This window comes from Pteropus alecto, unplaced genomic scaffold (genome assembly GCF_000325575.1).
Source record: "Pteropus alecto unplaced genomic scaffold, ASM32557v1 scaffold103, whole genome shotgun sequence".
Taxonomy (NCBI): Eukaryota; Metazoa; Chordata; class Mammalia; order Chiroptera; family Pteropodidae; genus Pteropus; species Pteropus alecto.
This window is the reverse complement of record NW_006436288.1, coordinates 884,084-911,920: the sequence shown is the minus strand read 5'-3', so window position 1 is coordinate 911,920 and position 27,837 is coordinate 884,084. Positions and strand designations below refer to the sequence as shown.

General features: G+C 39.2%; 2 protein-coding genes and 1 pseudogene across 5 annotated transcripts in view; 1 reads left to right on the top strand and 2 right to left on the bottom strand.

Moving 5' to 3' along the window:
* The window catches only part of DDX47 (DEAD-box helicase 47), a 43,036-nt gene extending 24,377 nt beyond the window's left edge, over nucleotides 1-18,659 (bottom strand). Inside the window, exon 1 of the mRNA XM_015590014.2 lies at nucleotides 18,529-18,659. The gene's annotated coding sequence lies outside the window, so the exon portion shown is untranslated. The remainder of the gene's footprint in view (nucleotides 1-18,528) is intronic.
* APOLD1 (apolipoprotein L domain containing 1) lies at nucleotides 1,037-18,665 on the bottom strand. 4 transcript variants are annotated; one of them, XM_025047349.1, is made up of 3 exons: nucleotides 18,529-18,659; nucleotides 17,933-18,196; nucleotides 1,037-4,845 (listed from the first exon to the last, which is right to left on the bottom strand). In XM_025047349.1, the coding sequence occupies exons 2-3, from the start codon at nucleotides 17,966-17,968 to the stop codon at nucleotides 4,102-4,104; spliced, it is 780 nt and encodes a 259-aa protein (XP_024903117.1). In that variant the 5' UTR covers nucleotides 17,969-18,196; nucleotides 18,529-18,659; the 3' UTR covers nucleotides 1,037-4,101. The 4 variants fall into 4 exon arrangements, with proteins under 4 accessions (XP_024903117.1, XP_015445509.1, XP_024903115.1 ...); XM_015590023.2 differs by having other exon boundaries at nucleotides 17,933-18,080; nucleotides 18,529-18,647; XM_025047347.1 differs by lacking the exon at nucleotides 17,933-18,196 and adding an exon at nucleotides 10,640-10,705 and having other exon boundaries at nucleotides 18,529-18,637.
* Nucleotides 18,666-19,790: 1,125 nt separating this feature from the next.
* Nucleotides 19,791-19,909, top strand: LOC112480321 (annotated as a pseudogene).
* Nucleotides 19,910-27,837: the final 7,928 nt, after the last annotated feature.

Below are 27,837 nucleotides of genomic sequence, written 5' to 3'. Positions count from 1 at the left end.
TTGGTTGCACATTCATTAGCAGTGCAACATCCAGATCCAGGGAGGTTTCCAAGGTGGAAACTCTGAGGCGGGTACTCAGATAGGGAGATCACCTCCAGGGCAGTAGTTTTTAACCGACAATAGCAACAACTACAGTCTCTTTGTATGGGTTTTTGGACTCCCTACCCAATGTCCACCTTCCTTTCCTTCATTACAGACAGAACCCTAGGTATACTGGCAAAAGCCAATTCTAAGTTAAATATCGATACATTTCCCAGCCTGCCTTGCATGGTCAAGAACAGCGAGTTGCAAAAAAAGTTCCCTGTAGGTTTCTGGGAAATTTTTCTTTCCTAATATAGATGCTGCCCCTCATCCTCCCTTTCTGCCTATCTCTAGGTTTTGTGAAGGCTAATTTGGCTGATTTCCTTGTGATTACTTCCCATGTTGTAATTATGTTCAGAGGTTTTGAAACTGCTGGAAGTCTGATTTCTAGGTAATAAGAATATTCCTGTATATGAGTTGATTGCTTCTTAAAAATTGATTTATACAGTTTGATACTGAATATTATAAGTGAAAATGATTAAACATCTGCCCTTTTTCAAAGTTACTAATTAATATACAGGCAAACATGAGATTAGGTAATTAATTACAGAAAGGTCAAAAAGTTTGAGGAATGGGCAATTTATTTCAATAAAGGGAAATAACTAATTTTGCTACAGTGGGAAAAAATGTGGAATTCAAAAATTGCTGCATTTAACTATATCCCTATTTATCTTTGTACAATGCCTGTATCTCAATGTCTCAATTCCCTGCACGTTCTTTTCATACCAAGGTATTGAATGAGAAATATATCGAGTTGATTGATTGTTTGACATATCTGATCTAGAGTGGTTTCCACACCACTCCTCTCTTTCTCTTTTTTCTCCCAGTAAATACTTTTGACTTTGACATTTTCCGTACTGGAAATGACAGGTGCCTGAGGGCAAATGCATCAAAGTAATTAGGATCAGAACCTTTTGCTAAGGATTACTGTTTAAATAAGCACAATGTAGTTTCATTGAATCCTCAACATGCAGAACCAAATGAATCTCCTTTATTGTGAAAGAAAACAATCCAAACGATTGTACACCACAGAAACTAACAGAAGCACTTAAACCTTTAGTACAAACATATTTATTTTTCAAACTCTGGACAGTTTTCTTAAGTATATTTGTGATCTAAATACCCCTCTCCCTTTTCTTTACAACATACCATTCTCGCTCTGTTTGTTTATAGAATGACGGCCTTAAGAAAAAGCCTTATTCACATTCCCACAAAAGAAATAAATAAATATTTGTCTATAGGATCCATTTAACTGAACTTGACTAGATCCTGGTAGAGTTTCCAATCTTTATAACAGACGCATTAGAGGATGGACGTTCTTTCCTTATCAACAAATTCCTATTAATGTAGCTAAGCAGTTCGTTAAATTATTCAAATGCATTTATTGAGCTCCTATTATGTGCAAAGTGTTGTCCCAAAGTAGACACTCTTCATTAGATGTAAAATGGGCCACTGAATAGATAACTTCAGGAGTTTAGGACTTTGATGCACTCAAAATATCCTAATGATAGAAAATGTTTGCTGTTGCTGCTGCTGCGGTCAAAAGTGCCCAGTTTATGTCTATGGAACAGATCAGGCATTGGAAGAATATAATTCATATTTAAGCATTAATAAAAGATGGAGTTAGAGAGTGGTTGTACCTTTATGACATAACTCAAATGACAATGTGAAGTACATTCTAGTGATCCAAAATACTAGCATCTGTGCAAGGTAGTCTAGGAAATGACACCAGTTTAAAAACAACAACAGTATCAACTTCAAAATAAACCAGGATATAGATCAATTGCAATTTATAGGAAAAATTAAAATATAAAACCACTAACCCTTCCCCCTAGCACTGAAATTATACTTTCTCAGACACTCTGCCATCATTGGTAAGCATGGAGGAAACTGGGTAAGTTTAAAGCATTTTAAAGAATTAAATAATACAGCCAAGTTTTGTGTGTGTTTGGTCACAAAGATTTTTCAATGTATTTTTCAACATTACAGTTTTAGGAATGGAAATTGAAGAAATTATAAGTACTTTCTTAGAAACAGGTTACAAATTTATTACAACTCCCTCCCCCCAAGTGAAAATACGACCCATTACCAAAATAACGCAAGCTATTTTGTCTATCATCCATAAGACATAACTTCACAGGATATCAGGCTTCCAAGATTTAAGTGCTTCTGTCACATGCCTCTAATTGGGTATTTTTTTCCTCCTGAACTAAATAGTTTCTCTCATCAGGTCATGAGTTATCTGCTGACAAAGTACCTTCGGGTTAAATATACTTGCACCATTTCTCTATCCCCCAAGTCAAGCCTCCATTTATAAGCTTAAACTCAGCTCCTGATCTCTCTATTCAGAACTCCCCATATTTACTTCATGTGGAAAGGAGAGAGACTTATTCTAGGAGAGGGATGCTATTTCCAGCTCATGCCCAGTCTCAGAAAGTCAAACTCAACCTCATCACCTGAAAAGAGCCTTGGGAGTCTCTCATTCAGAAACTTGCCATTCCTATTATTTTCTAAATGTGATGATTAAATAAAATTAAATGCAAATAATAAACAGTAATTAAATTAAAAAAACTTAAAATAAATTAAAAAATACATGGTCTGGCGATTTTCAGAGAAGGTAATAAAAGGTCAATTGCCAGTAAATTCACATTCCTTTCTGTACCAGTTTCTACAATGAGTGGGCAACACTGCCCTCTAAAGGGCTTATTATGTTACATCCTTTAGTTCACATGGTTAGAAAGTGCCCCAGAATGTATTAACCAGTGCCCACACACATTCTTTGTTTACTTCTGGGACAGTCTGTCCTTGACCTTCAGTGAATGACTCTGAAGAACATGGAGCTCCTAAAGAGGCCATGAGACGTAAAAGCTCATTGAAGGGATCAGAAACTAACATTTGTTGCAGTGGTTTTCCAACTTTAGTGGCATTAGAACCACCCCGAGGGCTCGTTTAAACATGGGTTGCTGGCCTCCACCTCCAGAGCTTCTGATTCCAGAAATCAGGGGTTGAATGGTGAAATTTGCCTTTCTAACAAGTTCCCAGGAAATGCTGATGCTGCCCGTCCAGGAGCCATACTTTGTAAGCCAGACACTGTGCTAGGCATTTTATCTCACTTAATATTCACAACAGGGTGAGGTTTCAGTATCTCTGTTTTACAGACCAGGAAGCCAACTAACTCTCAGAGAGATTAAGTGGCCAAGATAACACAGTAGTGACAGAGTCTGTAATAACCCCAGGACTGTCTAACTCAAACTCATTGCTCTCTTCTCTACAATGTAATGTCAGTAAATGAAGCTGATGGTCACGTCATCTTCCCTGGCCTTAGCATCTTTCTGCAGGGAGCAGCATGTAGATGACTGGTTGTTCCCCTTTCAGAGTACTTAGAAGTCTGAATATGAAGCAGGAAGGTCCACTCTATCCCCAGGCTGATCTGTGAGAGGGGAAGGGATGGCATAGGCCTCTCTTCGGTCCTGAACCCTCCTACACTGTTCAGAGGGGGTCTGTTTGCTCTGGATTCTGGAAATCTTAAGTGGGCTCAGAAACTCTGGAAGAGAGTTGTTAAAGCTGGTGTCTCCTTTCACAGGCAATCTAAGGACCTCAAAGCCTAGTAGGGCTTGAAGATGACCCATAGGGTGGCAGTTCTGCCCTCCCCACCCCACTCTCCCCCAGCCTCGGCTCAAACCAGGCGGGCAGGGACCACACAACTACTTAAAACAGGCGTGCCAGTGATGTGAAGACTGAATAGTTTTGATACAGGAAAAATAGTTTTGAGGTCACGTATACCAGTCCCTAGCACTCAACCCCAGGCGGGATGTCACAGTGATGGGGAAAAAAAAAGCTGTGAGGACCCACACCCCCACCCCCGCCCGCCACAGACACACACATACACTTCAGAAACGGTTTTTCTCATCCTTTGCGTTCAGCTCCTAACACAGCCTGGTGTTTTCGTGAGGGAGCTACAAATCTGGAGAATCCCAAGGGGACGAGTTCTGGCCTCCGTCATTCGGGGAAAGGATGTTCTCAGAAAAACAGCGCTGAGGGCTGGTCAGCAGAGATCTTGAGGTGGTGGCCACGGCTGGACTTCGTGCAGAGCTGCACTCTGGACTCCAGCTGCTCACTGAGTTCGTCCAGAGCCCCCGTGCAGGACTCCAGGCTTTCCGCCAGTTTCTGAATCTTGGCCTTCAGCACAGCCTGGCTAACCTTGGTGGCCCCTTCGGCCCGCCTGGGGATGAGGAAGCCACGTGAGCCGAAGAAGACGATGAAGTAGACGGAGTTGTACAGGGCCATGGAGGCGTTCCTGCCACACTGCAGCAGCTGGCGGTCCCCGCGGCCCTGCCAGCGGCAGAAGAACTCCAGGCAGCTCAGGATCTCGCGCATCTGGTCCTGGCAGGTGGCCGCGATCTCCTGCACCCTCCGCACCTCCCGAGAGTTGCAGAAGATCAGGGAGAGGTCGGACGTGATGGTGACGGCCCCTCCGGCGGTGGCCACCCCCAGCCCCACGGCCGACGCCACGAGCGAGACCCCCAGGGTGACTGGGCTGAGCGAGAGCCCCACGATGGCGGTGACGGCGCCCGCGGCGCTCAGTGAGCTGCCCGCCACGTTGGCCGCCAGGGAGCGCCTGCGGAGGCGCTCGAGGCGCCGGGCCACCTCGCGGAGGCGCAGCAGCTGGCTGTGCAGTCGGCCCCGGCGGTCCAGCAGCAGACCCTGGAAGCGCCGCAGTGCTTCTGCGCCCTGCAGCTCCCGGGCCGCTGGCCCCTCCATGCCCTGCGGGGACACAGTCACGCAGTTAGCCCGAGTGTCCGTGCCTCACGGCGGTTCCCGCGGGCGGTTCCCATACGCAAGCCGGGAACTGGCAGAAGTTAAACCTAACGGCTACTGCCACGCAAGGGGAAACGGGTCATTTTCCAGTGAGTCATGTGTAAAGTTCTCAAAGATCCGGTCTGTTATCTGGGACAAGTCTCACAAGTTCTCAGGACCTTAAATCCACATATGCAAATAGGATTAATGCTATCCTCTGCTTTCCTCCCAGGGAACGCTAAGGATGGACTTTATTAACTATCTATCTGTTAAATGAGATGTAGGTTCAGTGAGGAGAGAGTCGTGGTGTTAGAAGTCTACTGCAAATACTCAGGCCTCTGCTCTGAGAGAGAGAGCACTTGACAAGTGATAGGTTGTACCTATTTACAAAGTCCTTTTGACGCATGAAGACTTGGATCCCAGCATTTTTGCAATACAGTTTTTTTCTCTCTGATGAGTGAAAAAGATAAAAACTCAAAAATTATGATGTCTATCAAATGTAAGAAACAAATCTAAGTTAGATGCTTGCCTGAAGCAATTTCTCTGCTTGTTACTCTTCCAGCTTATTATTTTAGAATTAAACCGAAGATATGGTTTGTGCTACTTAACTATCGCTCATCAGGTCTCACTCTTTGATGAGTACTTAATAAAAACTAAATTATATTAAATTAATACCACTGTCTCTTTACTATGAAAGCTTCCTTTTAAAAATGAGTAATAGTTGAAGAAAATAAAGTGGCCCCAATTTTTTGTTTAACAACTCACTGAGGGCTCCCTTGTACCATGTTCAATTGAAGCCAATTGCAGATGTCTAACAAACAGAACTGTCATCCTGGGGTAAAAATATGTCCTTCTTAGTTGCCCAAAATTCCCACTTTTATATCCACTGTACTCATTGTTATTAGGAACTTCTTAAAAGTGGCAAATAAGAAGAGATAGAAAGGCATAGAAACAGCATTTCAATCCTTTGAGATATTACAGCAGAAATTATTCTCATTTGAAAGATGAGGAAATTGAAACACAGACAGGTTCTAGATGCTGCTGATTCTTCACAGAGCCCAGTCTAGAATCTTGGTCTCCTGACTCCTAGGTCTTCGTTTTACTTGCATGCCTCCATAATTCCACCCACCAGTGATACATTTCCAAGTAAAGACATCTCTTAGCAAAATGAGAAAAAGTCACTCAAAATATATAATGGGCCAAGGATATAATATTACAAGTCCAGTGGCTATTTTTCAGACGGTATCCCTCTAGGCTCCCCACTTACCATTCACTTCTGGCTATCTCCAGGAAAGAAAAATCTGAGGCTGTTTCTGGATGAGCATGTTTTATAGTTCCAGAGAGCCAATGATTGCCCTGGGAAAGCCTTGTCTCATTCTGAGAATTGCCATTTCCTGTCCTGGCCCCCACTGCCTTCATCCAGAAGGATGTGACATGGTGGAAAATGACCTGCCAACCTCACAGCACATCCCGTATTTAGGAAATGAACATTGTGTGTTCGCTTTCCCCCAAACGCAGGAAAAGAACTGCAGGCTCTTCCCCAACTTGAAACAAGTGTTGTCATTTTCCCAGGGGGTATACCCTGCCTTTCCTCTCCTGAGAATAGCTAATGACGTTATCTGAGAGGACATCAAAGGCACCCCAGGCTGACCAATTATAATGTTTCTTGAGACGCCACCATTACAAAATCAATTTTTAAAAAGAAAATGGGAGGGCAACTCTTACATTTGATATAGCCACTTACGGTCCACTTCTGTATTTTAAAAAGCATTGTGAATCTGTGAGTAGTGGAAACATGTGATCCAATCAACAAGCCTTTAAAAAAATGCAAGGTCACACCCACAGGAAGTCCTGCGTGCAGTTTTGGGCATCTCCAGCTGCGAAGATATTAGAGGTCTCGGAAAGGGCACGTTGCAGGCCAAATGCGTCAGAAAAATCCGTGGGGTCAGGCTGCACAAGGAGCTAATTATATACTCTCAACAGCAGCGAAGATTCAGCTTCCTGGGTTTTCATTTGAGGTAGCAATTGTAGCCCATGCAGTAGTTAAATAAATGGATTCTATCCCTAAGTTAGTGAAGCATGGGCTGAGGGCAGTTATCTGAATAATTCAGGAGGGGAAAAGGAATATAGCATCTGTGGATGCTTTCTGGGCTATTTAGATAGGTGGTTGGAGCTCAGGCAAAAGCTTTTAACCACAGAGCTCCATATACAAATATGTCATCCTTCTTCTAACACTCTCACCTTCAAATGAGGAAGGTCAAATTGGATTCTCACTGAAATTATTATTGTCTCAACTCTCTGGTTCATCTGGAAAGTCTTAACAGTCATCTCTTTCTGGAACACAATTAAATTCCCCATCTTGACAACTATACTTTGTATTTATCAGCACAAGGCCATTTGCTATTACTCACAACCATGGTCCTTTTGAACTTGATTTTTCTGAATTTGGTCCATGTCTAAATATTCTGGTTATAGCTCCTCAAAGGATAAATATAACCTTAGTTTTATATGCTTTCAGTATCTACCTGTGCTTTTGACGTAAGAGGTGGGAAGATCTCTTTGTCTGTCCCCATAAACATAATCAATCCAAGTGGGATGTAAGCCAAAGTGAATTGAGGGTGGGAAGGCTATGAGCAAGAGGGAAGATCTCTTTGTCTGTCCCCATAAACATAATCCAAGTGGGATGTAGGCCAAGGCGAATTGAGGGTGGGAAGGCTATGAGCAAGGAAGGACCATATCCTGATTCTTTAGTTCCCATATGCTTCTCCAACTTTGCGTGTGTGTGTGTGTGCACAGACACATGTGTGTATATGTATTGGGTTTAGCTGAACTAAATTAAATCTTTATTTCATGGATGAGGAATTTTGCTGAGATACAGAGAGGGTCACTATCTTGAGAGCATTAGTAATCATAGTACAGAACTAGGATGAAAAAATAGAAGATATATGAGAATGGACAGCATGTATGCTGATCTCAGCCCATATCCTGAGAAATTTGTTGTAAACTAATTTGCTTCATACTTGTTTCTCTCTGGAGTAAAAAGAATCCAGTCACTTTACAGGATGGGCTAGTTGAACTTTTACCATCTGTAAAAACTTGGTACTTCACATTATTTACAGGAACAGACACGTGACCATAACACTTTTGACAGCATTTACTTACTTTCATATATTTAAACATAATAAGAAATATGAAGAATAATTAAAAATAATTTAATCAAAAATTTTATGTGGGCAGTTCTCCATACCCCCTCCCCCCCAAAAATCTGTGGATTGCATCCTCATACTTCTTTTCTAAATTGTTTTTGTGGCACTCGTAACACATCACCTCAGAAAGACTACATTGAAAATTGTGGTTGATCCTCAGACTAGTCTTCGGATCTATTGATGCAGCTAAACTGTACCGTTAACAATACTAGCTGGGATTCTAAGTCCTGGATCCACAGGAATTACGGTATGAGAAAGACTAGAGGAAGAAAGCTTCTTAAGCACAGGCATCTCCAGATTCCAGCCCTGGAGAGTCTGAATCAGGAGGTCTGGAGTGGTGTCTGGGCTAATGTAGGTGATTCTGATCTGCAGCCAGGGTTGTGAACCATTGCTGCAGAAGCTGTGAATTTTTTGACCACTAGTTACATGGCAGCAGGAACAGTGCTAGTAGACAGCAGTTTGTTAGTTAGGTGTTTACACAGTTAAGTTGCTAATAACCCATTCGTTTTGTGCCCCTAGTTAAAACTATTACATTTTAGAGATGAAGTAATCATTATGATCAGGGTCTCCCAGAGATCTAGAGAGGTCTGGGCCATATCCACTTTTTGAGGCTCTTGGTGAATAATAAAAATGAAGAAATTCTAAAACAAGATATAAAAAATTGTGACTTATTTCTTTTAATTGTAATATCTTACAATGTCAATATATTGCTATTCACAAGATAATAACAGGATTTATAAAATATTAATTTGTAGTGCACTACAATGGCAATGTGATACAAGTTTAGAGTTATATGATGATGACTTTTTCCTTTTAATGTTTATCAGTATACCTCAGTGACTATACATAAAATCCCTTTAGGAGACAACATCAAAAGTATAAAATTGAGGCAATTTGTAAATATGAGGTTTAGGCCAAAAGTCTTTCAGACTTTTCTTTGTTCTAGGCCCTAATATGTAAAGTCACTCAAATAAATAAAAGTAAGTCAAAATATAACACATATCCACCTTAGGATTTTGCCCATGTATTCTGGAAATTTCATGAGACTATAAATGCTCTAGCACATACTTAAGCTCTCAAAATTGCTCGTTGCATTAAACTAAAGAAAAGTATTTTGTTCTCTTGAAGAAATGCATTATGTCCATAATAATTTGATGAGAATTTAGCATGGAATTATCTCTTGGAATATATAATGTGGTAGATAACTTAGAGCCCTTATTCTGCAGAGGACTTTCAGGATATCTATGTTGCATGACATTTCAACTATTATTGTCATAAACTCATGGAATTGCGCAGGTAAAATAAGGCCCAGTGAACACTGAAGTCCAGCCATTTCTTTTCTCCAAATTGGCCTATGATCTTTGTTAATGTACACACACCTCCTTAACCACTAGTGTTTGAACACTGCTCTGTGTTCTTTTTTCCACTTAGCGTTCCTGCAGATACACACTTTATGTTGACATAGTCCTCACCTCTTGTCATTTTTAATAGCTATGTAATAATCCCATTGTTTGCTTAGTCATTTCCCTATTAGACACTTGGATTGCTTCCAGTTTTTTCACTATTATAACTAGAGTTGCCAGGAACATCTGTATAAATTTCCCCCCTTTGGATTACTTCTTTGGAGAATATTCACAAACGGGAAAAATACCAGGTGAAGAATGAACATTTTCATGGTTTTTGTTCCACATTCCTATATTTCTTTCCAGAAGAACCAGTTCATAATGCCATTAGCTTTGTAAGAATCCCAGCTAGAGACTATCCGACTGCTCAAAGTTTTCTTATTATTAATGGTTAATTTGTTGGTTTATTTCAGTTCCACAAATGTGTATGGAATAGCTGTGTGTGCCAGATGTTATCCTACATTCTGAGGATACAAAGCTAAATAAGATACCATCCCTGTCCTCCAGAAGATGCCAATCCATTGGAGAGAAAGATACAGAACAAATCATTTAAAATCAGTATGGAAGGTGCCAGAGGTGTGTGCATCAAGGAGACACAGGGAAAGTACATATCTATGAAGTACTGGGGAAGACTTTCTGGAAGCACTAATAATGAGCTGAACCTTGAGAGTTGAACAGAAATTATTTGGACAAAAATTAGAAGGGAGAGAAAGGTAAGTGACCAGAACAGGATGGACAAAGGCACGGTGGAGTGTTCAGGATGCTTCAGGCAGTATAGTATTGCTGAGCATAAAGTAGGGAGCTAGGAATGCCCAGGGAATGAGGCAGAGGAGTATGTAGGAGGCAAGTCATGATGGCTCTCAAATGCCAGGTAGGGGAGAGGGAGCCGTTGAAGGCTTTTTAATCTGTGGCTTATGGGGTGAGAGTTGACATCAATGACAGTTGTATAAAGGATAGACTTCAGAGGTACACAGCTAAAAGCCAGGAGAAGAGTTAATAGGCTATTGAAGTAAATGAACAAGACTATCATGGATTTGGACAATGTTGATAGAAGAATGAAATGGATAAAGTAAAATATATATGTTGGGAGAAAAATTGGCAAGTCATACTTAAAGTTTCTGCTCAGACATGATACCTATCATATCCACTTACAGTCTGTTGGTCAATCAAGTCACATGGCCAAGCCAACATCAGTGGGATAAGAGATGTATACTCCTCCTATAGGGGGAGGTAAGAGGAAGGAATGCAAACCATCAGACTACCTATCAGGATGCTTTCCTTATAGAGGAGATATTCTAAAGTGAACTATGAAACTACCAACCATCTCATATACTCTCTTCCTCTTCAGTTATTTCTTTGGAATTGCAGTCTCCACGTGGACATAGAAAGAATCTCACTCTGGCTAGTATAAGCAACCTATTACTATGAGTCTGGGAGAACATGCTTGAGAACAGGAAGGGGCCAAGGAACTCTGAAGAACCAAAGCTAGAAGGATAGCAGCTGTTTTCTAGTTAGAAGAGCCTGTTTGGATGCCACTGACCAACCACTGTTCTTGTCCTTGCATCAGCTTAAGGATCAAAGTTCTAGGAGTGACCACTAATTTGGCCAAATTTAGGTCAAATGCCTATCCCCTGCCTGTACTGGCTAGAGAAAGGAAGGGTGAATCACCTTCAGCTTCCAAATGAAAGATGGTAACAGAACTTAACACCTCCCACCAACACTAAATATAATCAAGGAGAGGAAATTTCATATGGTGAAGGAAATTTCATTATGGTGGCGGTGATGTATTAGGGAGAGGAAAACTGACGCTTAGCGGGGAAAAAAAGAAAAAGAAAACATCCGCAACATAGTTTTAAATCTAATTTGACCCACCTGAAGTTTATTATAGTGCACAGTGTAAGTTAAGCTAACTTTTTTCCAGATTGACCACTTTTATAAAATAGTAATATGCTTTTTTATAGATGTGTTATTACTGTCTTTGTCATATTGATTAGTTACCATTGTTTACATCTACTTCAAAAGACTTTTTCTACTTCACTCTTCTATTTACCTGTTTTTAACTCCATATGATTTTAAAAATCACTGCTTCATAATAGGATTTTTAAGGGAAGGTTCTATCATCATTTGCCTTTTTTCTGGAAAAAAATATCATCCTACTTGTTTATTCTTTTAGACAAAACTGACACTGGGAGTCCTTTAATTGTCCCAATCTCCCTAATGCGATCAACTGAAGTCCATTTAAGTTTGTTCCACTTCCTCCTCCACAGGTGTGCACACCTGCACAGAACACCTGGGATCATGTGGGTAAAATATACATCACATCATTAATATAGAAGCGTTTGCCCCATGGGCCCTGTTACAACATATCTTCTTTACCACATGCCTTTTCCTCTGGTGCCAGAAAGGCTGCAGCTGAGTCCACACCCCTACAGTAGCCAGAAAGATTCTTTTATCTACCAGGACACCAGGAAAATATTACCTTTGTCTCTCCCTTTCCCAGGCTTAGTCATTATCTCTCGAGTTCTCAGATATATACGACAATCACTGCAGCCTAGATTATAACATCTGCTTGTTTTGTACGTACAGAGCCATAATAAATCTTAAGCTCTCCTCAACTTTTAGACAACTTGAATAGTTTCATTTTTAGCATGTCTCTTACAGGCGAGAAAATGTCGAATATTGTTTTTTTAAAACTTTGTTTAAAGGTTATTTTTAATAGAAGAATTCAGTCATTTCACATTAAACATTATAGTGAAGCAAAAGTATATCTTCCAACACCCTGAAAGTTGATTGTTATCGTTCTAGTTATTTGCTTTTTAAAAAAACAAATGATTTCTTTAGTGGGTTTTCAAATCTATTTGCTTTAGAATTAGATGAGAAAATAACTTTCGTAATCCACTCTTTCTCTAAAAATTTAGCACTTTAAGAATTATTTCTGCCTTACTTTCTATATTAAAAAAAAGTTTAAACAACCTTTGGAAAAATAACAAAGCAGATTCTATGAGGTAGACCTCTCTGAGTGAAAACACAGGTCTTGAGTCCCGAGTCTGCAGTTCCTATGTGACTTTGGGCAAATCACTTAACCTCTCTGAGCCTCAATTGCCTTTACAGGGTTTTCTTGATTAAGAAAGTGAACATGGAATCCTTTTGAGACCTATAAAATGTTGTAGAAATATATTACTAGGATTTTTTTTTTCAAGCCAGTGACTATGATTTCTGGTGATCTGTAGCTTTTTAAATAGTTCAGCATCTGTATTGTATTATTCTGATAGTATATTATTTGATTAACCAGCTGATTTTATTTATATCAGTGTGTACTACTGCATTTCTATGGGGCCCTCAGAAATATCTTTTTTATTTGTCAGCTATAGGGCAATTCGAAAGTGATTTTTAGCTTATCAGTTAATAATGTTCTCTCCCTTTTAAATTTTAAATTCTAGTAAGTAGCTTGGAAACATATGTCCTACCCTTGATCTAACAATATCTCTTTATCTCCATCCAAAGGATCTGTCAATATCACATTACATGATCCTGCTCCACTGACTATACCCAGTTGGACCAGAGGTGAACATCTGAACCAAGCGTGGCCATTCAGATTCTTTCTTCTAGGATTTTGAAATTAGTCTTCTCAGAGACAAAAATCTGAGAGAGACAAAAAGAGATAGTCTTAATTTTTATTTCTTGCTATCCCTCTGTTCTATAATCCATTCTATATCCTTATTTTTTTAATTCTCCTTTTTCTTTGAGTGATATTGATTTGATTTCTGATCTTTGCAACAGAGAACCTAACCACCACTACAGCATATGAGACTTACTCTTTGCTTTTAATGTTAAAAGAATTACAGGCTTTTTAAAGGTGTTTCTCTATGTAGTGCCCTTAAGTAAATTAACTCTTTAACAACCATTTAGGGGTTTCTTCTATCTTTGTCTTCACCTTAGGTGTAACAATGTTTTCTTTTCATGGAAAATAGAGTTTATTTTTCTAACCACAAAATAAATACTTAACAAATTTATATAATATAAAAATGTAGAAAGTTAGAAAAAGAGAAAGTTTCCTCTCTCCATCTGTTTTCGCCCTCTAAAGTAATATAGAGGTTTATAGTTTGCTCTGTGTTCTTACATAATGTTTATGATCATACATTTATGTGGTTGTGAGTTTCTTTTACAAAAGTAGCATATTCTTGTATGAATTGCAAGGTTTTTTTCCACTTAAAAATAGAACATAAACATTGTCATTCCTTATTCCCATAGATCATTTTTTGCTTTTTCTCTCTGGCCTGCTCTGTGCTCCAGCGGGCTGACTCTTACGGACTGCCTCACTCAGGCTCCCTTGCTCGGATTGTGTTCAGCTGATGGGAGAGACCAGCAAGAGATCAGAGCATGAGGACAGAAGTCAGTGTATTCCTTCCCTGCTTTCCCCACTTCAGCTCCGTCTTTTGCAGTAACTGTATCCCTCTTTGACTACAGCTCCACTGAGTGGCCCTGATTCTGTGGTTCCAAGTTTCACTAGGCTCCAGTTAATGTATGTCCTCTCCCTTAATGTATGTCCTTCAACCCTAGGAACGGTAATAGCTTTCCTCCTTTGCTGATCTGTAGGCATTTCCCCATTTCTTCTTTGTTGGCATAACACCGCTCAACCCCTTGTAAGTAAACTTTTCCTTAAGATCTCTTTACTTGAAACATCTGGAGAGAGCTCTTTTCCCTGCCAGGACCTTCTCTTATACACATTTTTCCAAGGTGAGACTCGTAGCTGTCACAACATATTGACAGATCTCGATTTATTTATCAATTCCTTTATTGATGGGCATTTATCATATTTCAACTGAATTGTTGAAATATGGTGCAGTGAACATCCTTATATGTGGGTATGTGTATGTGTGTGTATATACTTGGGAAGTATTGCTTTAGGAGAGAGTCTTAAAATTGGAATTGCTGGAACAAAAGGCATATGTAGGTTGAATTTGATAAATATTTTCTCTCCCTCCTGCGCAGAGAGTCAACAATTTATTCTCCCTAGAATATACTTACATCTAATGAGCAACAAACAAGCTATTGCTACGATAAATGAAAAAGTAAGGCTCTAGTAAAACATGCATGTTAAACCATTAATCCAAAAGAAATCATGGATCTTTTTAACTTAAAAATAAGTCTTTATAAAAGAGTTTCTGAATCCTACAGCTATTCAGACAATGTAATCCTTCAATCAGCTTTATTTCAAGGAAAGAGAACAATTTCTGACTGTTTCAACTAATCTGACCAGAAAAAGTTCCAGTAGCCTCTAAGTGCATTAGATTAAGCACATGATTAAGAATAAAATCCCAAGAACATTCTGATGGTAAGTTTCAGAGTACATTCACATAATATACAACTTCAATTTGGGGCCCAGATACCAAGATGTTTTTTCTCATATTCTAGGTTTAAGTTTATAAGGTTTAATATCTCAAAAACAGAGATAGGTTCAAGGAGGCAAGACAGAGATGTTCATTGAGAACTGTATATAATAAATTAATAATCTAAATTTCCATCAGTAGGGAAATGGCTAGTTAAACTGTAGTATATCCATACTATGGAATACTATGCTGCAGTTTTAAAATGCGCTTCCTTGATTAATAGTGAAGTTGAGCACTTTTCATGTTTACAGTGGTTTGTGGCGGGGGGAGGGGAGTCCCTTTTTTGCCCATATCCTCCTATATGGATTATCTGCTCATATCTTTGCCTACATTCCTACTGTATTGCCTTTTTTCTTATCCACATTTAGATGGGTTACTATGATATGGATACTAATTCTTGTTATGTATGTAGCAAATATTTCCTACCATTCAAAGCACCATAAGTAAAATTAAAGCAAATATTTCCTACCATTTGCTTTAATTTTACTTATGGTGCTTTGTAGTCCTAACATCATGTAACCAAATTATCAATCTATCAATATACGTTTTTGCATTTTTCTGTCTTCTAATAATAATAATAATAGAGTCTTCTAGCTTCTTAATATCACTTCCATTAATATCTGTGAATGGTAAGAAGTAGAAATCTAATATCTTCTTTCAAATGGAAAACTAACTATCCCAACATCTTTCCTAGAAGCCCCATCTTCTTGTCTTTCATGGACTTTGGTTACATCCATCTCTAAACTAGTTACTGTGGACAGGGTGACTGGATATGCTGATGGGCTTAAGTCAATCAAGGCAGCAACGGGAGCCAAAAATGGGGTCAGTTCCTCACAACACACTTTAATAAAGCTGAGTGAATGAGGAATGATATTCAAAATGGCTTTTGGGAAACTATTCCCAGTAGAAAGTGCAATAAAGGCTGGCAGAAAAAAAAAAAAGGATGTCTACTGCACAATCTTATGACTTACGAAGTCCCCATATTTCTATTAATTTATTCATTCTTATATCCATATCGTATTGTTTAAATTACCAAAGTCTGTGATATGCATTATAGCAGCTCATCATATCAGATAGTGAAGAGGCTATCAAAGACAATTAGGGACCTGGGAGGCAGTTTTGGCCACGATGGGACAATTTGAGCATCACTAAGGGCAATAATTGCAATGAATTGAAACTCATCAAACATTTGGAATCATGAGTTCATAATGGTATAAAAAATCTAGAAAACAAAAACAAAAATAAAAAACCCCAACTAACTGGTCACCTTTGGAGGATAGAAGAAAACTAATTCAATATCCCCAAAACAGGTAAATAAAAAGACAGGACAAGCATTTATTCTGCCTTTCCTATATGAACTGTATGCTGGATGCAAGCAAGAGCTATAATAGGAAATGTTTGTACAACTCTGCGAATACACTAAAACTATTGAGTTATACTCATTAAATAAGTGAATTGTGTGGTATGTGATTATATCTCTATAAAGTAGTTCAAGAAAGTCAAGAAAGTAGTTACTTTGGGGGAAAGGAGGGGTTTGAGACAGGGATTGGACACATAGAGGGGTTTCTGGGGTAGCTGATTAGGTTCTATTTCTTGACCTGGGTGGTGGTTAGAAACATGTTCTCATTATAATCATTTGTTTTGTGCAGTTTTCTAATTTGTGTTTTATTTTTCAGTAAAAAGTTAAGTGAAATAGTTAATGTTGAAAGCATGGGTTTAAAGAGGGAACACAGGGCTAATTTTTCAGTGTGCCTCTCTGAGCTGTGGGCCCGCCCCACTGACAGGCTGTCTCAGACAGCAGTGCAGGTTTGGCTTCAGCTAAAGATTGTGGGGTGTTCTAGGAAGTCTATTGTGGTTCAGTGGGTTAATGGCCTCCAGACTCAGGTCTGTGGTAGATGTGGACTCCACAAGGGGGCTGTAGACTGCCTCAAAACTGAGCTTCAGGCTTCTCCTGAAGAAGCTTGCAAGACTGTGGCCTCGTTGCCTGAAAACATGAGCTCAGGTTCCAATTTTTCCAAATTTCTTTGGAGATAATGGTGTGGGCAACAATTCCTGGATATTTTTTATAGTTATCTTGTTTTGGAGAAGTTTTTACTCAGTTAAAAAGCAACTGTAGAAAGGACAAATGCTGTACAATTCCACTTATAGGAGGTATCTAGACTAGGTAAATTCATAGAGAAGGAAAGTAGAATAAAAGTTACCAGGGACTGTTGAAAGGGGGAAAGAGAAAGCTTTTGGTTAATGGGTACAGAGCTTCTGTTTGGAATAATGAAAAAGTTATGAAAATGGATGGATGTCATTATAATTTACATTTCAAACAATAGACATTGAGCAAAGCAGATTATTCTACATAATGTAGGTGGGTCTCATCTAGTCAGTTGAGGACCTTAAAAGCAGAGACTAAAGTTTTCTAAGGAGGCAAATCTGCTTCAAGATTGCAGTGTCCACTCCTGCTTGAGTTTCCAGCCTTCAGATTTCACACTCAAAATTACAGCATCAACTCTTCTCTGAATTTCTAGCCTGCCAACCTGCTCTACAAACTTTCTTGTTCCTTTTCTTGGGCTGTCCTTGTCCTCACTGGTATCAGCGTTAAGCCACACTTATAAAATATTGTACAATATTGTTAGTATAGTTAATGCCACTGAACTGTACACTTAAAAATGGTTAAAATGCTAAATTTTATGTTATGTGTATATTACCACGATAAAAAAATGCCTGAAAACTGAATAGGAAACAAGTATAGAGGAAGAAGGGAAAGCTCACTCTATGATTTAACAAACTAATTGAAGGAAAATGTAAAATTCTTGAAAAGGTTAACCATATTAAGAAATTAAGAGGGTCTAGAGTTATTCTGAAAAGATGCCAGCCTTCATAAAGAGTCATGGGGAGTAGCAAATGTGGCTACTGATAAGGAGCCATACAGATCCAGTTTTGTATTCTGTGGTAAAATGGATTTGATAGAAAAAAACTGAAAAGGAGGAATCTGGAAAAATGATTGCTGGAATTATAAGACAGACAAAAGCACTAGAATATAAATCAAAATCCATGTACTCACTTGGACTTTTTCATCTGGCAGCATATTCTGCAACATAGCTCTTCACCATAGGTCAGCTTCATCTGAGAGTAGATCTTTCACTCTTCTCCATTCAGAGTCTCTTCTTCACTCTCAGACTTTGTTCTTCTGCCTTGAATTAGTTAGGATTCTCCAGAGAAAAAGAACCAATAGGATATAAGTATAGAGAGAAAGATTTCTTTTAAAGAATTGGCTCAGACGATTGTGGGGCTGGCAAGTCTGGAATTTGTAGAGCAGGCTGGAAGCCTAGAAATTCAGAGAAGAGTTGATGTTGCAATTTTGCACATGCATTTTGCAGGCTGAAAATTCAGTAGACGCTGAAATTGAGTAGACACTGCAATCTTGAGACAGATTTGCCTCTTCTTTGGAAAACTTCAGTCTTTGCTTTCAAGGCCATCAACTGATTGGATGAGACTCATCCACATTATGGAGAATAATCTGCTTTACTCAAAGTCTATTGATTTAAATGTAGATTACGTTTTTAAAATATCGTCATAGCAACATCTAGACTGGTATTTGAGCAAACAACTGGGCACCATAGCCTAGCCAAGGTGACACATGAAATTAACATCACGTACCTCATTCTCCAGTTCATGGTTCTTTGTTGGTGGATCCAAGGGGATCTCTTCTCCCTCTTGCCTCTCCAGAAAGCATATATGGACCATTCCAGAATCCTCTCCAAAGAATTTTTCCCGAGCCTACCACATCCTTCAGCAGTAATGAGAAATATCCATCCACCAAAATGTTTGCCTCCATTTATTCTCCCATGTACTATTTCATTCCACTATCCACTATATCTTGATATACTGGGTTCTCTTCAGGGTTGATTCAATTTTCAATCAAACCTGCAACTGAACAAGAGATTTTTTTAAAATTTATTTCCAAAATAAATTTTGAATTGTTGCTCATTTTTAGTTTAGGAAATTGCTATTACTTAAGAGATTATATTTTTTCTTAAATGGAAGATTTATGGAATTATGATTCTTATGATAATGTTTCATAAATAAAGTTGATTTAAACTTTTTTTTTAATTTTGAGTTTACCTATCTCCCAGAAGAGTGCCTGGCATGTAATAGGAGCTCAATAAACATTTGCTGAATGAATCTGTTAATGTAGCCAGTTAGGAATAATTTTATTTTAGACTATTCTTGCATTATAAGATAAATTCTAACTCATTGTGATGCATTATTTTTTCAGAATACATCTAAATTAAATTTACTTATTGAGTGATTGATTCTTCCCTGTTTCTATATGGGATTGGGCCACTTTCTTTTCTTGTGCTGTCCTTGTCCTCAGTATCAGAGATAAGCCAGGCTTATAAAATGAATTGCATATCTTTCCATTTTATTTTGTGCTCTAGAATGGCTTGGGTAGCATAGGAATTCTCTGTTCCTTGACTACTGCAGGCCCCCACAACATCAGGGAATATGTCCCAAGACCCCCAAGTGGATACTTGAAACCACAGATAGTACCGAACCCTAAATATACTATCTTTTCCCCAATACATAACTATGATAATGTTTAATTTATAAATTAGGTACAGTAAGAGATTAATGACAATACAAATAAATAGAACAATTATGACAATCTACTGTAGTAAAAATGATGTGAATGTAGCATTAAGTAAAATTAGGGTTACTTGAACATGAGCACTGGGATACTGCAACAGTCTATCTGATAACCTAGACAGCTACTCAGTGACCGTAGTACATAAAGTGTGGACATGTTGGACAAAGGGATGAGTCACATCTCGGGCAGGATGCAAAGTAGGATGGCTTGAGATTTTATCACACTACTCAATTTAAAACTTTTTGCTTATTCATTATGAAAAGAATTTTTAGTCTACAGCCATGCCACCCTGAACAAGCCTGATCCCATCTGATCCCGGAAGCTAAGCAGGGTCAGGCCTGTTTAGTGCTTGGATGGGAGACCATCCAGGAAGACCAGGTGCTGTAGGTGTAAAAACTAAAAAAAATAAGAGACTGTAAGCTGACAAGTTCTTTGCAATCTGTGAGGTCAACCAAGGGTTGCCTCGCCTAAAAAAAATAATAATAATTGTTATTTCTGGAATTTTCTATCTAGTATTTTTCAGACTGCAGTTGACAGCAGGTAACTGAAACCACAAAAGTGAAACCACAGATAAGGGGTACTACTGTATCTGCAAATGTACCCTTTTCCATGCTTGAGTTATGTACAAAGAGAGACGTAAGACAAAGAAGTGGTCTGTGCAGGCCGAAATATCAACTTATTCTGATAAAAGCCACTGGAGAATTGGCTTAGCATGAAAGCCAAATGAGCTTACTAATACTGAACCACAGAATTATATAAACATAACCATCCAGGCCTAGTAGCACTGACTGGGGCAGGTCTCATCATATGGGTAGCATCTCACCCTGCAAGAAGTAGAACTTGTGCTTTCTGGGGCTGACTGGCTCCCAAAGAGGAAGAGAATGAAACCAAGTCAATCGTGCTCAGTTTATTATTTCAAATTCACCAATTGGATTAATTTCCTACTCCAAGAACACAGGAGATATACTAAATCGAGTTCCTTCACATGGAAGATGTAGTCATTTCCTGTTGCCACTGTAACAAATTACCACAAACACAGTTACTTAAAACAACACAAATTTATTCTCTAATAGTTCTGTAGGTCAGACGTCCGAAATTCATTTCACCAAGCTAAAGTCAAGGTGTTGGCAGCACTGGTTCCTTCTGGAGCCTCTAAGGGAGAATCTGCATCCTTGCCTTTTTCAGCTTCTAGTGGCCACCTGTATTTCTTGACTTCTGGCTCCTTCTTCCATCGCCAAGGCTCATCACTCCCATCACCACTTCTGTCTTCACCTCACCTCCTCCTGTGACTCTGACTCCTCCTGTGGCCCTCTTATAAGGACCTTTGTGATTATATCAGGCCAACTGGATAATCCAAGATAACCTCCCACCTCAGGATCCTTAACTTGATCACATTTACAAAGTCTTTTTTTTTTTTTGCCATGTAGGTAACATATTCATAGGTTCTGGGGATTAGGGTGTGCACATATTTGGGGAACCATTACTCAGCCTATCACAGAAAGTAATATCAAGAATTGGTTAAGAATGATTCCCACTGATATTCCCTTGATTCTTGTTTTCTTACACCAGTGATTTAGCCATTAAGCAGAGGTGTGTCTGACATCCTCGAAGAGGATCTCAGCAGCCTGTCAGAACAGTCCCACCCCATCTTCATGAGGCTACCCTTCCCTCTTATATCAACCAACTTTGTACTCACCCCAGGAACACTGGTAGGCAAGAAAAATTTGGCTCGTGAAAGGTCCTAAAATAGTTTCCTCTAATGCATTAATCAAATCATTCAATGCCATCTTGTAACCAAGGCTGAAATTACATTAATTTTCTTATTATTCACTTTTATTATGCCTATCCATATTGTCCACGTAGCGTATCAGAGAATCAGCACCGAGATTAAATGACAAAAGTACACTATTCCAATAATAATATGCACATTAAACTTCAATAACAAAATGCTAGTAATGTCCAAAAAAATTTTTAAAACATAAACCTCTTTCTTTTATCAAATATCTAGGCAGAAATTAATGTCCAAGAAATGAAATCAAAATCATGAGATATTACAGTTCAAAAAAACTAAAGTTCAAAATAAAATTATCTTGTTTTTGTGGGTTAGAATTCAAAGAAATTAAAGGTCAAAATTCATCTTCCCCAACTTCTTATTCTGCTTTGTCTCAGCTGGAGGGGATTTCCATGCCTGGGTAGAGTCTGAGATCTTTTAGCAACCACAGCTTAAGCCGTATCTCATGGAATGGGGACAGTTTCCACAGGAGTTCCAAGTTAGAAAATAATAATACCAGCAAGTCTGTAACATACTTTTTTTTTTTTTTGCTAAGGAGTCTATAGATTTAGAACATGTAAAATGATCCTAGCACTAGCTCTACACCCACCATATTTAGAAAGCAAGCCAATTCCTAGCAGATATCCCAAGCAAAATGCATACCAGAATTAGTACTTTGGGTTGCTAACAGTACTTTGGGTGGCCAAAAGCTATTGTAGAGACCGCAGCTTCACAAAGATGCCAGTTGACTGATACGAAGAGTCCAGAATCTGTGGCCGGTGAATTAAAACCCAGTTAGGAGAAAGCTAGCTACAGGTTAATTTCTGCACTATGGCACCTTGTATTTACCATTTCCAGGAAGCTCTACCTCTGAGTACTGTCTCCTCTCTCGGGCCAAGCATTTGAGGGGGTGTGGCCTTCCTGCAAAGTTTAGAAATGTGCAATGGCAATAGTCATCAGACCTTATTTGAGGGGCTGTTCTTTCCCACCCAGATATTCGAAACCTCTCCATTCCCATGTCCCCTTTGAACTTTTGGTGCCCGCAATGCAGTGCTGTGATGAAGGTGCGCTCTGTCTAGTAACAGAGCTCTCACAATAACTGGTGAGCATTATTACTCCTGAGCTGCGGTGGCTTTTTTTCACTGCCTCTTTCTGTGGAATTCCTTAGGTCTAGGAAAACCATCACCTGGGGAGGATTTCTCTATCATATTTAAATAACCAGTTTCAAGGACAAGCAGAGGAAATGATCCTTGAGCCATATGAATGCAAACTTCGTCCATCCACCCTGCCCTCGTTTACCCTTCAAGTAAGTTCAAAATAACTTAAAAGAGGAATTGAAATTAGGGCTGTTTGTTTACAATGCCCACCTACACCTAGGACTAGCACACTGAGAACTAATCTCTCACTAATGCTCTGTGGTCCAGAGAGAACCCAGCTGCCCCACAGTTTAAAAACAGCAAATATTTTTCCACTCCTTTAATATCTAAAAGGACAGTATATGAAAAGGCTATTTCTTTCTCCCTATAATTGAATCCTTGCCTCAGCTCTAACGGCTTATTAAGTCCTCTTCAGCCTGCTAGCCCCTGCTAAAGCCCTCTCATGGCCCCTGTGCCTGTGCCAAGGCCCTCTTAACAGCCTCTGAGTGGCTTTTCCAAGGTCTTTTTCCCCAGACTACAGCTGTTAAGAGCCAACTGCACTACCAAAAAAACCTACCTGGTTCAATATAAACCTACACAAATTCCCAAGATTGAAATGTCCTGTACACACACTAAAGAACAAGACTCCAAGGCCAAGGCCAATCCCTGCCACTCCAGAAACCTCAATCACTCCATGTGTATTCATCTGCTTCTCCCTAATTGTGCTCCTTATTTCTTACATATTAATTTTCTGGCCAAATGCATCAAGTGTTGGAACATTGAAGGGGCATCCAATAAAAAGCACCCTTCCTCCTTTTCTGAGCCCAAACAAATTAAGAAATAAGATTAAGGAATAGAAGAAGGCCAAATAATTAATGAATTCCTGATAAAGCTGGATTGCAGGATGCAATAATGAGTCAGAAGAATTTTCCAACACTAAGCTGCAGAATAAAATGCAACGATTCTCGTCCGAAGTCGACTTGCCTTGTTGGGGCTGAGAGAGTCAGCCTGCCCCTAGAGCAGACCTTGTACTGGCGAGATTCCAAAGAGGAAAGGGGACAGGAATGAGCTGAGCATGCTCATTTTATTTTCCCCAAATTTGCCAATTAAATCATGCCCTCCTCAGATCAGGGCAGAGTTAAGGAAGGGCAGAGAAAAAGCAGGTATTACTTGAATGTAACACCCTTCACCTGAAAGGTCAGTGTTTGTTTGTTTGTTTGTTTGTTTCAAGTAAAATATATGTAGGTATTATTTGGGTAATTAAATAACTTGATTTTTGTAAAACCAAGATGGTAGCTGCTACCCCATGAGACTGCTGTGCTATGGTTATAATCTAGAGGTCTAAAGATAAGATTTCTCAGGCATTATCAATTAGCATTAGGGAATGATTTCCTACTCTTTTAAATAGTTTTCCATAGGTCTTTATTAAAAAAAAAAAAAAAACCCACACTTAATTTCATACTTTTTTTAGCCATGCACTTAAAAAACGTGACTCAAAATTTGGAGCAAGATTTAAATAACAATTTTTCTCAACCACAGAGACAAATGTTTCCAGCCTTCTCAGATGCTTTCTGTTGCCCCTTCCGTTCCTTCTTTTTGTCACTGCCCCACCCATGGGAGCCACTCCCCACTTCCAGACTTGAATGAAATGGCCACACCGCAAAGTGTGAAGTTAATCTGAATGGTCACAGAGTAGCGAGATGACACCACCTGGGAGTTCAGGGGATTTAGCTCTACGTAGGATAAACCTTGGCCAAGGGAAAGGAGACAGCAGAGAAAAGGCAGATAAATGCCCTCCTCTTTCTTTTTTGGATTATTTCGAAGTGTAGCTTCTTCCCGCAACTTTTCTGAAGAAATCTTGAGTGCTGAGCAAACCTGCTGAAACACCTGCTCTTGGAAAGCCAACTTTGCATCCTTCCCTCTCCTTTCCCTCATTCTTACCACCTGAAACTGTCTGAGTGGGGGTCATCTTGTTCTCGCCTTGAAGCCAACCTCAGCAATTAATGCACCCAATCTCCCACAAATCCACAGGGAGGCAAATCGAATATTACATTACACATTATATAGGAAACCTTCCTTTTAAATATTCTTTGAGTTTTCTCTTTCCTTAAAGGTTCTACGGCTCATAGCTCACCCATCTTTACTTTCCCTTCTCTTCAATCTTCTCACAAAAATTTCTTCCAAGTATCGCCCTCATTCTGTGGTGGGTAGAGCAATTTGGTCCCCTGTTGGCATTTTAATTCTCCTCACTGCCAGTACCCTGCTTAATTCAACAAAGGCCCTCTAGTGAGCTGAATACACAAAGCGTTCATTCTTCCCTGTAGAAAAGAAGGGAGGTATTGCCAGTACATCATTTTAATACATTTTCCCTCTGTCACACAGGCATAAAACAAAATCCCAAGCAGACAAGAAGGGAGAGGAAAGAAAAAGCCATGTCAGGATGAAGCAAGTACAGGATCTAGAGAAGCACAAGTTTGGAATGATATCTGGTGAAGGAAAAGCAGACCGGGAACATGGATCTTGAGGCAGGGGCAGACACTACATAAAACTGGGTTCAAATGAAGCCAGATCACCTGTGCAAGAGAAGACCAGGAGCTGGAAAAGGGTTTGCAGGAACACTGGGCACGGGCAAGAGGAGTGCAGTTTAATATTCAGTGAATATACACTCAATAAACAACCTCACAAGTTTCCCGCCGGGATCAGAGCTGATCCCCGTGGCAATGAGACTGATTCTGAAAGCAGACAGATCACCTGCCTGGTGTCCAGGGTTAAGGACCCAGGAAAGCGAGTAGTTCCCTACTCCTACTATTTTCCCCTCACACTTAAGAATAATACATCCTCCTCATAGATTAGTTTTCTACTGCTGCTGTGACAAATTGCCACAAACTTAGTGGCCTGAAACAACACACACTTAGTATCCTACAGTTCTGTGGGCTGGAAGTCCAACATGGGTCTGACTGGGCTGACATCAAGGAGTTGGCAGGGATGCATTCCTTTCTCAAGGCTCCAGGGGAGAATCTTTTCCCCGGCCCTTTCCAGCTTCTACAGGACATGTTCTTTCCTTGGCTTATGGCCCCTTCCTCCATCTTCTCAGCTAACAAGAGCAGGTTGAGTCCTCTCATCACTTCACTGACCTATTCTGCCTTCCTCCTCTACTTTTCAAGACCATTGTGATCACATGAGGTCCACTGAGATAATGCAAAATAATCTTCCTGTTTGAAGGTCAGCAAACAAGCAAACTTGATTACATCTGCAACCTTAACTCTCCTCTGCCATGTGATATAACATATCCACAGATTCTGGGGATTAGAATGTGTGTACCTTTGGGAAGCCAGTATTCTGCCTATCAGATGGTGATAAGTACTATGGAGAAAAACAAAGCAGGGGTTGGGGAGAAAGAGGGACTATTCCTCCATGGTCATGTCTCCCTCTGGCCACAGCTGGAAAAGCTCTCTTTTAAGGAGAACCTTTTAAGGATCCATTTGATTAGATTGGGCCTACCTGGATAATCTGAACTATTCTCCCCATCTCAAGGTTCTTAACACTAATTACATCTGTAAAGACTCTTTTGCCACTGAAGGTAATACATTCACAGGTTCCAGTGATTAGGGTGTAGCCATCTTTGGGGAGCCATTATCCTGCATACCACATCTTGTCTATGATTGAATTTTCTAGGCACCTAAGCTTGTCAATGACTGAAATTTCCAACTGGTTCTCTGTCAAAACCCCTTGCAGAGAATTCAACTTAGATATGATTATTTCAATTTAGTCAGAAAGCCGGTTAAGATTTTTCGCTATTAGCTCCCTAGACTGAAAAAATATGTGCATCTTTATTCTTCTTTTGATTAGGAAGTGAAGCAGCAATATGATGCCACCACCACCATCAATATACAATAGTTACATCAACCCAAGTGTTGTCTCTAGTGTTGTCTCTATGTAACCAACACATCTCCTCACCCAAAGACCCTGGCAACCACTGATCTTGTCTCCATCCTTTTACTTTTTCCTTTCTGAGAACGGCATATAAATGGAATCATATGGTATATAGTCTTTTAGATCTGGCTTCCTTCACTGAGCAAAATGCACTTGAGATTCACCCATGTTGTGTGTATCAGTAGCTCTTCCCTTTTTATTGCTGAGTAGTATTCCATTGCATGGATGTACCACAGTTTATCCATTCTATTATTGATGGATATTTGGGTTTCCAGCTTTTGGTGATTATGGATAAAGTGGCAATGAACATTCATATGCAGTTTTTTGTGTGAACAAAGTTTTCACTTCTCTTGGGTAAATATCTAGGATTACTGGGTCATATGGTAAGTGTATGTTTATCTTTATAAGAAACTGCCAAACTCTCTTTAAAAGTGGCTGTACCATTTTGCATTGCTACAAGCAATGTATGAGTGTTCCAGTTCCTAGCATTTAGTATTGACAGTTTTTGTTTTGTTTTGGTTAGGTTTGCTTCGGTTTGGTTTGGATTTTAAGCCATTCTAATAGGTATTTGATATTATCTCATTGTGAATTAAAATCACAATTCCCTAATTAGTAATGATGAGTAGATTTTCATGTGCTTATTTGCCATCCATATATCTTCTTTCATGAAGTATTTGTTCAAAATCTTTTGCCTATTTATAATTGGGTTGTTTGTTTTCTTATCGGTAAGTTTTGAAAGTTCTTATATATTTTGCATATAAGTCCTTTGTCAAATATGTGATTTGAAAATATTTCTCCTAGTCTGTGGCTTATCTTTTCATGTGCTTAACAGTGTCTTTCACACGAACGCAAAATTTTATAATTTTGATGAAGTCTAACATCAATTTTTTTCTTTCATGGATCATGCTTTCATTGTCATCTTGAAGAACTCTTTACCTCATCCAGGATCACAAAGATTTTTTTCCTATGTTCTAGAAGTTTTAAAGTTTTGCATTTTGTATTCATGTCTACTATCTATTTTGAGGTGATTTTTGTGTAAGATAAAAGGTATAAGTTGAGGTTCTCTTTCTTTTTGTTTTGTTTTTGTTTTGTATATGGTTATTTGTTCCAATGCCATTTATTGAAAAGACTATCCTTCCTACATTGAAATGATTTTGCACTTTTGTCAAAAATGGGTTGATAATATATGGGTAGATCTATTTCTGGACTCTGTATTCTGTACCATTGATCTTTGCGTCTATCTTTATAAATACCACTTTCTTGATTACTGTTGCTTTATTGAAAAGATAAATCTATTATTTAAGAAATCTCCATTACTCAAGATGTGTCATTCTCAGCAAGTTATATAATCTCTTTTAACCTCAATTTTCTCAATTATAAAAATAATATGTTAGCAGCACCTATGTGAAAGAGCAGTTACAGGGACTGGCCAGACAGGAATGGCGGGCATGGTGGTGAACATTACTCGTTTTGTTTCC